Source organism: Bactrocera tryoni, chromosome 5, assembly GCF_016617805.1.
Source record: "Bactrocera tryoni isolate S06 chromosome 5, CSIRO_BtryS06_freeze2, whole genome shotgun sequence".
Taxonomy (NCBI): domain Eukaryota; kingdom Metazoa; phylum Arthropoda; class Insecta; order Diptera; family Tephritidae; genus Bactrocera; species Bactrocera tryoni.
The window spans coordinates 8,888,398-8,900,862 of record NC_052503.1 but is presented as its reverse complement, the minus strand read 5'-3'; the positions used below and the strand labels follow the sequence as shown (position 1 = coordinate 8,900,862).

At 35.2% G+C, this 12,465-nt stretch overlaps 3 protein-coding genes across 3 annotated transcripts; 2 read left to right on the top strand and 1 right to left on the bottom strand.

Annotated features, from left to right (window-relative positions):
• The first annotated feature begins 736 nt into the window (after positions 1–736).
• LOC120776486 (peptidoglycan-recognition protein SA-like) lies at positions 737–3,054 on the top strand. Its single transcript, XM_040107168.1, has 4 exons — positions 737–1,312; positions 1,928–2,131; positions 2,386–2,525; positions 2,585–3,054. Exons 1-4 carry the CDS (start codon positions 982–984, stop codon positions 2,963–2,965), a joined length of 1,056 nt encoding a protein of 351 aa, XP_039963102.1. The 5' UTR covers positions 737–981; the 3' UTR covers positions 2,966–3,054.
• Positions 3,055–6,576: 3,522 nt separating this feature from the next.
• On the top strand, positions 6,577–7,623 carry LOC120777420 (peptidoglycan-recognition protein SD). The gene is made up of 2 exons (XM_040108721.1): positions 6,577–6,864; positions 6,932–7,623. The coding sequence occupies exons 1-2, from the start codon at positions 6,655–6,657 to the stop codon at positions 7,310–7,312; spliced, it is 591 nt and encodes a 196-aa protein (XP_039964655.1). The 5' UTR covers positions 6,577–6,654; the 3' UTR covers positions 7,313–7,623.
• Positions 7,624–7,919: 296 nt separating this feature from the next.
• On the bottom strand, positions 7,920–10,394 carry LOC120777419. The gene is made up of 2 exons (XM_040108719.1): positions 9,218–10,394; positions 7,920–8,912 (listed from the first exon to the last, which is right to left on the bottom strand). The coding sequence occupies exons 1-2, from the start codon at positions 9,759–9,761 to the stop codon at positions 7,978–7,980; spliced, it is 1,479 nt and encodes a 492-aa protein (XP_039964653.1). The 5' UTR covers positions 9,762–10,394; the 3' UTR covers positions 7,920–7,977.
• Positions 10,395–12,465: the final 2,071 nt, after the last annotated feature.

Here is a 12,465-nt window from a genome sequence, read left to right as displayed (position 1 = left end):
AAAGTTAACGCTTTATAAAACACACGACTGTAGCAGTAAGATGATATGTGTGCAATTCTTTTCTATTTGCCAATCATCAGTTTCCACCTATAATTTTTATTAATTATTCAATATGCTCCATTATAGAATATGCACAGATCAAATAGTATTTCATTGTTCTCCAGACGTTGCACATCTCCAAAGACAGCATCGCTTTAGAGGACTGTTCTCACTCACTATGCTTTTCAAGGATTATAAGCTTCTTGTCATTAGCGTCAATATCTTGGTGATCGGATTCATAATATACACAATGATCGCTATCAGTTAAATGTAATCGCAAAAACAAATATCGTATAAATAAATTACCGTTATTGTACATTACAAAAACAAAGTGGATTACAGTATTTATTTTACAACAATGGGGACTGGGCTAGAAAACTACACAGCAAGATAATGAAATATCGCTAACTAAAGGGTACATGATGACCCTTTAGTTAGCGAGCTTCTTACTCTTATTCTACGAAGTAGGGAAAGGCGAAGGGCTCGCTACAATGGACCTATTTTTGCAAAAGTATGGATGATTATCTGCGTATTTCTTAAATCAAAATCGTTGCATCTTTTGCCAATTAGCCAAACCCTCCAACTTGTCTGAAATAGTAGTTTTTGTGCAAATTTATGACTGGCTTGATAAATACTATTTAATCAAGTTATGAGCCGCCCTAACAAAATATGTAAGCATATACAGCACAGTACATATGTATGTACATATATACATATGAACTGATATTTGCCGAATGCACCGTCATAATACGCAGTTTGTAATCTTGCGAGAGTTTCATGCATTCGTGCCTTTCCACAGAAGATGTTTCTGTTTCTGAAGCTAAAGTGCACGAATTAGCGATTGCAGGGGAATTTTCGTTTGGGAGATAAGCGTTTAACTTGAAACTATGTACTTTCTTTCTAATATGCCGTATTGCATTCAATATTCAAACATCGAGAAGTATGGATCGCGATGCCGTGTATATTTGTCGGGACTGCAATGCGTATTCGCTTTCCGCTTGTGAACCCCAGAACCCTTGTTTCGGCGAGTCCAACAAATATTGCACCAACTTGGAGAATCCACAGGAGCGCTTCTGTAAAAATGTTATTTGGATCTGTGAAAATTGCTATCCTTCAACCGCTGAAAATGTTAATCATGATAATAATGATTGCAAGTCCAAATCGAAACCACCGAATCAAATTGAAACAAAATACACCAATTTGCTTGACTTGGAGAAGCGTATAGAGGCATTAGAGAGCCATCTCAAAGCATGTCCGGATTTGGTACAAAGAGGTGAGTTGCAACATACATTCCACACTTATTTAGAATAAAAACTTAACTTTTATATACTCTAATGTTGGATATACTTATATACATAGTTAAAACACAAGGTCAACTCACTATTTCCTTGCAAACGCGGAAGCAAAATATTAAAGTCGAATTTTAAAAATTTCCACGAAAGATCGCTGATCTGTCTTCGAAATAAAACATTGCTTTTCAATGCAATTAAATATTTGATTTTATTTAGTGTTCGGCTTCATTGTATATATTACAAGGGCATAAGAAGGAACATATTAGAACGGGTCGATGCTGTTTTTAGTTGTGTATGCGGGAAATATTCTACGGACCATTGCGAACAACTTTTCCTAAGAAACTAAGGATCTAAAACCGGTTTCGAGCCAGTGATATTTAAGGCGAATTTTAAAAAATCTGAATAATCGGTTATATGGGAGATAAGGAATGTGGCATACTAGTCGTCCGATAGTTCTATAGTCTCTTAAAAAAGGTGGTGCAGAATGATCCGTAGAACATTTCTTCTTGTCTACCTTCAAATCGTCCCACTATAAAAAGAATGATATGTCGAGTTTTGAGACTATAACTGTATTTTCGATTTTTGCCTCGTTCCAGCCACTGTCACAGAAGCCAACATTTCTGCCACGCAATACAAAGCAGCGCAAACATCCATGCTTAATCGGCGAGTGATCATACCTATTGCAGCTATAGCTTTGTCAATAATATTAATCGGACTGCTGTTGTTAACTGAAGGAAGGAGTGGATTTTTCAACACAAACAAGGGGTCATTGCAAATGATTCCAGTAAATGCAACCCTGGGTATTAACACATAAACATACCACATACTAACGCTAACATGTTTAAAAAGTCGTTGCCTCCGGTTGTAAACTTTTAGTTTAATTGTCCGTTAATGTACGAAAATTCTTAAATCTGAGAATAATTTGTATAAAATCCGTCTACCCCACATATCTTCATATAATAATAAAAAAAAAATCGATATTTAAGTGGATTCACAGAATTTTTGAAATCATTACAAATTACATTAACATAAATTTTTAACCACCTGATTTCAGTACCTCGAGCAAACTCGCTTTTGCTAATTAGTAGAGATGAATGGTCTGCGCAGACTGAGCGAGACGGAATGCAGAAACTGCAACTCCCAATAGAACGGATCATCATTGCACATATTTCAACAGCGCAATGCGAAAATAGGGTCCGTGAAAAGTGAATACGTGTTTAGAGTATATATAATAGATATCTAAATACTTACAGATCCAGTGTGATTCACAAGTGAGAGCTGTGCAAGCCTTTCATATACACTCAAATGGTTGGGGCGATATCGGTTATAATTTTCTAATTGGAGGCGATGGTCTAATATACGAAGGTCGAGGCTGGTATAACCAAGGCGTCCACACCTTGGGCTATAATAAAGATAGCATCTGTATAGCATTCATCGGTACATTTAATGTGGCAGTGCCCACAGAAAACGACTTGAAAGCAGCTCAACTACTCATCGATGAAGGAGTGAGGTTGGGAGTGCTCACGGAAAACTATCGACTTTACGGAGCCCGACAGCTAAGCGCCACTGAAAGTCCCGGAAAAGCACTGTATAGCATAATAATGAAGTGGCCACACTGGAGCAGAAGCGTCTGAATAAATGTCAGCGATTTCATAATTATATTTTATTTAAGACTTCTGTTAATATTAAAGACCAAATAAATATTAAGTAAAAAATAATCATATTTGCTGCACTGTATATGAATGATTTCCTAAAATTAGCATGTAAATTCGAAATAAATTTGTTTATGTTTATGGTAGTTAGAGGAGCCCAGAACTGTGCTCCAATAATGATCATTGTTAAGTGTTCCTCCTCTTTATTATTGGCGTAGACACCGCTTATGCGGTTACAGCCAAGTTTACAACGGCGCGCCAGTCGTTCTTCCTTTTCGTTTTTTGTTTTTTCCATTTCAGTTTCCTAGTCGTCATTCTCCACCTGGTCTTTCCAACGGAGTGAAGATCTTCTTATTCCTCCGCTTCCTCCGGTGGGTACTGCGTCGAATACTCTCAGAGCTGAACTGTATTCATCCAAGCGGACGACATGACCTTCAGCGTAACCGCTGTCTCCTAATGCGCTAAACTAAGGCAATATCGTCATATGTCTCGTACAGCACATCTTTTGCAAATGCGTAAAGGTCCATAAATCTTCCGCAGAACCTTTCTCTCGAAAACTCTTACCACCGACTCATCACATGTTGTCATCGTCCTTTGCCTCCGCACATTATAGCAGGACAGGGATGATGAGTGACTTGTAGAATTTGGTCTTTGTTCATCTTCTCAGTTGTCCAAGTACTCAGTGCGAGGTAGCATCAGTTGGTAAGATTTCCAGGCTGACGTTGTTGTTCATGCTAATGCTGGTTTCAAGATAAACGAAATTATCTACGACTTCGAAGTTAAGACTGTCAACAGTGACATGGGAGCCAGGTCGCGAATCCAATGACTGTTTGTCTGACGACAGGAGAGACAGGAGTCTTGTCCTCGTTCACTACAAAACTCATTTGCTTCGTTTCTTTACCCAGCAGAACTAGAGAGTCGCCTTATGTGAAACCTCATTTGGTATGGAACGATACGGAGAGGTCCTTACCGATCTTGTCTGAGCTTTTGGTATTGCTCAACGTCAGTTTACACAACTGTATTAATTTTACGGGATACCAAGTTCAGACATAGCGGCATAAAGACAGATCCTTTTGGCACTGTCAAAAGCAGCTTTGAAAACCACGAGGAGGGGATGTGTGTCGATCCTCTTTTCACAGATCCTTTCAAAGACTTGGTGCATGGTGAATATCTGGTCAGTTAAGTGTTTCCTGTTCCTAATAATGCTTATGTGTGCATGTGTTGGCATGTATGAAAATATTTTAAATGTGCTGGAGTTTCGGTAGTCGTGGCTTGCTGGGAAGTGTCAATGTATTTAAAGCATGCTAAATTGCAGGAGACTTACAGCAACATTAAGTGTGTGCACATTAAGAACAAGCTCACTTTACTCAAGCAACATACTTATACAATTTGTTTGACATCTTGCATTTGAACTCATATTCATAACAAAACAAAAATGTTTTGAGATTCTTTATATGTTCATTTAAATTAGATTACAAAAATATCATTTTGTAGGGAATATTAGATAATTTCAATATTCACGAATTTGCACGTTAGTTTTGAGAATTAAAACTGCGCAAACATACAACGAATGTGAATTACGAACGCAACAAAAATAATAAAAGAAAAAATCTTAGCACATACCTAAATCTTAATATTCAAACAAAACCAAATCGTATGCAAAATAATGGACGTAACGGAGGCTCAACTGGAAGAAGGACAACAGAAAGGCAAAGAAAACTTCAAAAAGAATTTAATTTTTCTAGCGATTTTAAATGCTTTTGTGCCAATATTTATAATAGTTGTATCAATTTTTAAATAAATAGTATGTTTATACACTTCATATGTATGTATATAAGTACATACATATTTGCATATAGCCTCAAAACTAGATATTGCAGTATGAAACTGCCAAGAATTCAACAATTTCCGGATTCGACATTTTTTTAGATCCTACATACACAGATGAGCCACAGAAGCATCCCGATTTTACTTCTATGTAATTTCAGCCAAGATACATACGAAGCTGCCATTGAATACAACACTACTCACCATATAATATACTTTATACATAGGAATGGAATAAATATAACCCATATGGAGTTCTCGATGCAAAGTGTTCAATTATAACATATTCTGTTATTATTATTGCTATTTGTTTTGCAAAACCCCCTTACATCAAGCCCTGGTGCTCACACACAAACAAATGCGGACGACTGTGTGAGTGCTTTATGATGTGTTCTCGTAACTCAATTCAGCTTGCGCATACTCGTATTTCCTGCTAAAGAGACGAAGAGCGGCTTGGTTTAGGATTTTTCTAATAGAAAATAATGACGATATCGGGAAACAGAAAAAGTACCGAGGGTTATCTATTGCCTTCTCGAAAAGAGTATAAACTCAAATTATTCACAAAAAAAAATGTAAATTCATAGATACAGTTGTGTTCGGAATAATAGCAGTACGATTTGGGATATGCTTCATTAAATGGCACTGATCTATTCCAAAAAGTAATTTAAACGCATTCATATTAAAATAACGATTATACTCAGGAATTATTAATTTGATATTATTCTTTATGGGCGTGATATTCCCTTTTTGATAATAAAAACAGCGTTTTCTTTAACTCTTCTTAGTGTAATAATATAAGCCAAGATTGAAGTGAATTTTTTCTATTAATTAAACTCAAATAGAATAGATTAAAAGAAAACTGGAGATAAGAACATATAATGGATTATTGCAAGCTCTATATTGAAGGAGCAAGAAATTCTATTAAAAACTTAAATAATGTGAAAAATTGTAAACAAGCATTGGTGGTCTTGGAATATAGAGTAAATTTACAATGGAATAAATTGGCCGAAATATCATTGAATTAGTACGAATCTCTAGGAAGGACGAATTCTATCACACATTACAATGAAACTTACAATACAATATTTACTTTTATTATTATCAAAGTTTAGCAACTTTTGAAATGGAGTTAACTTTATCACAAAATTTCCAAGTACACGTATTCCTTGTGGCGACCAAAAAGAATTAATTAATTAATTAATAATTTTAATCGCTAAGAAGCCCATTGTTTTCCTCACCCCTAGTGAACACTGCTATTACCATCAACACAACTGTGGACAAACACATTGAGCATATAGCCGGCAAATTCACTGAAGTAAGAAACAATGATTTTATACCTAGGCAATTCTAGTTCTAAATCTAATGTCCCTCCAGGTGTGCTTCCCACATGTGAAAACGCTCATAGGAAAAGTCGTATGTCCAACAGAGGTGTAATGCTAGGTCAAGATCAGAAGCCAAAGAAAATTTTGGTGCGCCCGTAATGGAGTTAACATTGTTGGATAAGGTCTCACGACTTTAAAAATAATTTCCGAAACGTAAACGGGAATACCACTGTTGTACGCCATTGTTTAGCACAATTAATTTGACTAGAAATTTGCAATACTCAGATACAAGTACATTTTCTAAGTACATACATACATACATTTGTACAAACAATTATGCATCTAATTATACATGTATGTATGTATGCATATATACACAAATACTTACGTTTACTCATTGTCTTGAGATAGTGACTGTCGAGTACTTTTTCCCCCATTCGTCCATATAGTAGCTGTGCTGTAGCCTACATTGTCAGTATATTTGTAGCGCTGTCTTCCAACGAACCGATCGTGCAGAGCAAAATGTATCAAATCACAAAGCGCTTGATAAGCCATCTTCTGTTATTCACAATCTTCTCCACCTTCGGGATCAAAACAACAGTTGCCGATCCAAATATTATTAGCAAATCACAATGGAACGGCGTTGAGTCGATTAATGAGCTCAGTAAGCAGGCATTGCCTATTGGACGCGTTATTATTTTACATACAGCTGGTGCAGGTTGTCAAGATGTGGTAAGTTAATAATTTGCGATTTTAGTTATTGTTCTCTTGACATAAAATTTTTCTTTCACCCATTTAGGATAGCTGCTCGCAACAAGTGCGCAATATTCAAAAATATCATCTGGACTTACAATTCGATGACATTGGGTACAACTTTTTGGTGGGCAACGATGGGAATGTGTATGAGGGGCGCGGTTGGGATCTAATGGGAGCTGCCGTTAAAAATTACAATAATGGTAGCTTGAGCGTGGCATTCATTGGCACATTTGAGAATGATCCACCTACAGACCAAGCTTTAGAGGCTGCTCAGTCTCTGTTGGAAATGGGTATGCGCACGACTAAATTGACAGAAGATTACAAGCTGTTGGGACATCGTCAGCTGACGTCAACTCTCAGTCCCGGCGCCGTTTTATATAAGATCATTAAGCAGTGGCCTCATTGGACCCGTAGAGCACGGTAAAGCGTAACGTCTAAGAATATGTTTACGAACATATTTTGTTCATTAAAAAATTAAAGCGTTTGCAACACAATCGATTTGAAATGGACACTCCTGAATAGAGCAAGTAGGCCTTCAAATATAAAAAAATAAGCGTGTGTAGTCGGTTTCATGCCAGTTATTGCCAACGTTTTATTTTAATTTTATTTTCACATTTCTATTGGAAAATTCAGTAAATGTAATTGCGTACATCTTGGCATTAATTAATTATAACAAAAGAAAAGAAAAAATCTGCCGTTTCTATTTAACGGTTTTCTTAAATAAAATTATATGTACTTCAACAAACGTAAGTATGTATTTTCTAAAAGTGCTGAAAGTAAAATTGCCTGCTTATTAAATAAATTAAAATGTAGTTACATCCAAATGGCAAACTATGTACAATGCAGCTGATTTTCACACTTATTTTACCCGTATTTTACACATTAGATTCGAGCTACTTGTATCTGTATATGTGTAATTTATAGGCTAATCCTCCATTACAATGCTGCATATCTAATCAAGACAAAAACTATAGAAGTAATACTCTACCGTCTTTTACTTTTAATTTAGTGGAATCACATTTTTGCGTAGCTTTCGTTGTCTCTTACGCATTACTACTACTATGTCTATTTTGGTTTTAATGTGTGTTCTTACTGTATTTTTCCACAAATTTCGTCTAAACGTTTTATTACATGATCTCTTTTGGCTGCACCCAATAGTGAGTCCCCTTTCTGGTTATGTAAATTTTGAAAACAATTAGTCATTGCAACTTTTGGAGTGTAGTCTTCATTAAAGCCATGTTCCTCTTCACTTGCTATGAGTATACAATCATCGTCCACCCAATCATTTCGTAATGCAATATTTTTCGTCTGCGTAAAGAATCCACGATCTGTTTTTCGGAGGAAGTTATACAACGCCACACAGCCGAGTATAATTTTGCGACCGTTTTCTTCATCAATCCGCAGAGGTTGTGATAATATGGGAAATATATTTGCCAGCATACGCAATGCATTTTCGGTATGCTTATTTACCATACTCATGACATTATTGTAATTAACTCGTGAGTTATTTGGCACATCGGTTGGTCCGCTCAAGAGATAAGGCTTCAAGGGCAAACCAGATTTACTTGCAAAATAGTATGATTGACTAACGTCATCTTGTGCTTCGTAACTCACTGGCAGTTTAACCTCATTTTCAATTAACTGTCTAAATGTGGACTTCTCATAAATATCGTCGAAAGCTTCCGCCTGAGTCTTCTCGACATCGATATAAAGGAAGTTATCATTAATATCTACTATTGATGTGAATATGAGTGGTTGTTTGTTGATAAAGTCTTTTTGCTCCTCGGCCCGCGATGAAGAATGGAATCTGATTTGTTGCATGGACAAATTCCCAGCGCAATTCAGCACACGGTGTTTGCGTTGAAACTCGTTCGCCACGTTTTGCCATTGCTCATCAGTCTTTGGTAGTGATACAAATGGGTCCTTGAGTAATTCGTATATATTGAGGCATATGTTGGCTATCATTTTTAGTATCACAGGTTTCGAGGCACGGAAGCAATAGTTACGACACGAATGTACTTCACCTGAAAATATTTAATAAGAATTTGTTATTAGAAGGAATTCATATATTTTTAAATACAAATATTTGGAAGCTTTTTTTGTATTATACAAGCTGAACTGGCAATGCAAAGAAATTATTGAGGCAATTTATTTGATTATGGTTGAAATTTTTCTTTTTTATTTTGTTTTTAAACAAATTTTAAAATTTGATTGGTTACATATAGTTGGATAGCCCTATTTATTTTTTGTTACTAATTTATAGCATTAATAACTTCTGTTAATATTTATGAAGAAAAAACTAATTGAGAAAGCATTCACCAGAACTTACCCGTTGCCAAATACTTCAGTGTAATAGCAATTCGTTCTTCTGCACTGAATGATTTCTTCTTTCGATGTGGTTCATAGGAACTTATAACTGGAGATAGTTTTGTCACCAAATAACGAAACTGTCTTTCTGTTATGTTGAAGAAGCAATTGAAGTGATATATTTCATTACTTCGGAAAAGTATTTCTTTTCGTAGGTTTTCTTTGCTCAGCAACTCAGCTTGATTTTTCTTCAGCCATTCCTTTGTCCACTCCAATCGTCGTTTACAATTCAATATTCCGGCCAAGTCCAAAGCAGACATTTTTGGTAATTGTCGAGCAAGTGTTGACGCAGTAGTGTTTCGATTAGTTGGTGCATAATTTCCACCCCCTCCACCACCATCATCTTTCATATCTTCTCCTTGGCTAACAATAGCAACATTACCACCAACACTATCCGTAATTGCAGTTGTAAGAGTCATCACACGACATACGCCATTTCCATTATCATTTGCAATACCTTCGCGTTCACGTAGTACGCCTATAGTTTTTATTTTCAATTTTTCCATATTTCGTATTTATTTTAGTTTTACTCCCAGTTTTTCCTGAATGGGCTGACGGGCTGACGTGCTGGCGAACTTTTCACAGAACACGAGCCCGAAAACGAAATCGATTTTCGTTTTCAAGTATCGTTGAAACACGCCTTTCGATTAAATACAACGGGGAAAGATCACAAATAAACAATTCTTTCCGTTCAATCCGTTTGTGAAATTTTGTTTATTATTAATATAGGGCCGATTAGGTGTGGTCAATTCGATTAAGGATAGATATTTTTATTTGATTTTTGCCAACCTGCTTTTTTCTTGGAATGTCGAACCAACGAACTGCGAACAACACAAGGCGACCAACAACAAATATACGCACAGAAAAATGGCAGCAGCCAGCACAAATGTACACACACGTCGGCTGATCGGCAATACTGCTTGAGTTGTTGCTATTTAGATTGCTTCCGTACCCGATTATGCACCAACTTTAAATATTCATAAATAAATATGAACGACTTTTCTAATAATGTTACTTTACTTTAGCACTTTACAAACTACTTCTATATAAAATGGAGAAATATGAATAAATCGTATTAAAACAGCACACTATTTACTGTTTTTTACGCTTTTTTCACACGTTCCATCAGAATTCGTGTGGAAAACGAATTCGATTTCATATTTCTTGTTTTCGTGATAACAGCTGTTTGCTGCTCAGCTGACGCAGACTGCAGGGTTGAAATTTTTTCCAAAAAGCTACAGCAACTGTGTTACCAACTTTTTCATTTATGGCACGAAATTTGGCTAAATAAATTGAAATACGAATGACCCTGTTTCGGTGACAATTGCATTTATTTGAAACCATGGGTATGTTCAAACTGAAAATGGGGATATACAAAGTTATATCTTCAAAAACTTTCCGGAAATGATAGTACACCGTATCATATTTTTGCATATTACACTAGTTGCGTTTGAATATTTACAAAGTGTATTCAATAAAGTGAAATAAACATATTACATTTAATTTCTCTATTCTCTTATTCGATATGTATCTATATCGTGATTGATTTAACCCTTCCATATGTACATATGTACATACATATATCCGATAATTCAAATTTTAAAATTCAAAAATATACAAATTTCAAACGAAACATACAATTATTTTTAATAAAAAAAAAAGAAAATACCGAATACTTGCCGCTTGGGCAAAACAACTCATGGAATCAACTCACCAATGTTTTGTGTTCCAACTGACAAATTGCAACGAGAGATGAGTAAGAGTATATGTATGTCGTGCAATTCAGTTTGTCATAGACATGATATAGAATATGTAAGCTACATTTTAAGGTGAAGGAATCTTCATTAAAATTTCTTCCCCCAAGAGAGAAACCCTCATCTTCTGATAAGTAGAAATTTAACGTTTTTATTCTAGATTAGGCTCCAAGACAAACTTTTTTGCGAAAAACTATGCATGTCATGCTGTATGCTATTATTATTACGTTTCTATTTATAATATACATATACATTTGTACATATGTAAAGAAAGTGGCTTTATATTTTTCAGGACAAAAAAACATAGACGGTATAGTCAAATAATTATTTCACTTTGTTGAATACACTTTGATTCTTTCCACGAAATTTTTCATCTCCAGTATTGCATTCCGGTGGACTATATAGAAATTATGAATGAATGTTATATGAAGCTATATGTTATAATGATCAGATTTGAACAATTTTTTTGCAAAATGTACCGTTGCATCCAGGGCAATTTCGTGAAGATTTCAGGTTGTTCAATAAGTTTTGTCGTTTGATAAGAATTTCGTCCAATAAAAAATATTTCCAGACAATGATTGGAATTTGGTCAATCAGTTTGAATGGCAGCTATATGTTATAGCGGTCCGACATCAGTGGTTCCAAGTAATCAGCAGCTTCTTGATGAGAAAAGGATGTGCGCAAAGTAAAAAAAAAAATCAAATTGATTGATATTTTGATTTTCTAAAATAAAAGATTTTAACTATTTATCATAAAGATAAATTGTGCAAATATAGTTATTGTAAATTATCCAATTTTTTTGGTTATAATAGAGCTGTTATAAAATAAAGGACGACTTTAAAGTCACAAATAGAACGTGCAACTAATTAACAACGCTTTCTTTTATTTTTTGAAAAAATGCTTTTATTTCGGTTTTGAAATTAATATTTAGTTGCAAATCCATTACCGTCAATTACGGCTTGACATCTACAAGGCATTGCCTCCACTAACCTTTTGCAGATGTCTTCTGGAATATAATTCAATTGTTGTTTATTCGTTTCGTATAATTCCTGCAATTTTCCAATTTTATGGGAATGAACTCTTTTCTTCAAAAGTGTCGAAAGATTTTCGATTGGGTTCAAGGGTTACATGAAAGCCAATCTAATCATGTTTTTTTGAAACCATTGCTTTGTACCACGTGCAGTATGTTTTTGACTCGCGAATAATTAACTCGTCCTCCCGAATAGCCGATTTCCAACCTCTCTTCTTTCTTGGAACTAGTTGTTTCATTCTTGTTGAAATACCTAACTTCATTAAAAGCCATACGTCTGGAGATATTTACGGTATTTGCAATGTCTTCGTAAGATTTTCCATCCTTGCCCATCTGTCCTCATCACAAGACTTGCTCTTACCCATTTTTTATTCACTAAAATATTTAATTCCTTAATAGTAACCTATTTCAATAAAAATATAAAGA

What these genes read in the sequence shown, in the direction of transcription:
- LOC120776486 (XM_040107168.1), top strand. Translation starts at nt 982, where the DNA reads ATGGATCGCGATGCCGTGTATATTTGTCGGGACTGCAATGCGTATTCG. An exon ending in TCCAGTAAATGCAACCCTGG is followed by an intron (nt 2,132 to 2,385) that starts GTATTAACACAT and finishes ACCTGATTTCAG; the next exon opens with TACCTCGAGCAAACTCGCTT. An exon ending in CAGCGCAATGCGAAAATAGG is followed by an intron (nt 2,526 to 2,584) that starts GTCCGTGAAAAG and finishes AAATACTTACAG; the next exon opens with ATCCAGTGTGATTCACAAGT.
- LOC120777420 (XM_040108721.1), top strand. Translation starts at nt 6,655, where the DNA reads ATGTATCAAATCACAAAGCGCTTGATAAGCCATCTTCTGTTATTCACA. An exon ending in GTGCAGGTTGTCAAGATGTG is followed by an intron (nt 6,865 to 6,931) that starts GTAAGTTAATAA and finishes TCACCCATTTAG; the next exon opens with GATAGCTGCTCGCAACAAGT.
- LOC120777419 (XM_040108719.1), bottom strand. Translation starts at nt 9,761, where the DNA reads ATGGAAAAATTGAAAATAAAAACTATAGGCGTACTACGTGAACGCGAA. An exon ending in ACTGAAGTATTTGGCAACGG is followed by an intron (nt 8,913 to 9,217) that starts GTAAGTTCTGGT and finishes AAATATTTTCAG; the next exon opens with GTGAAGTACATTCGTGTCGT.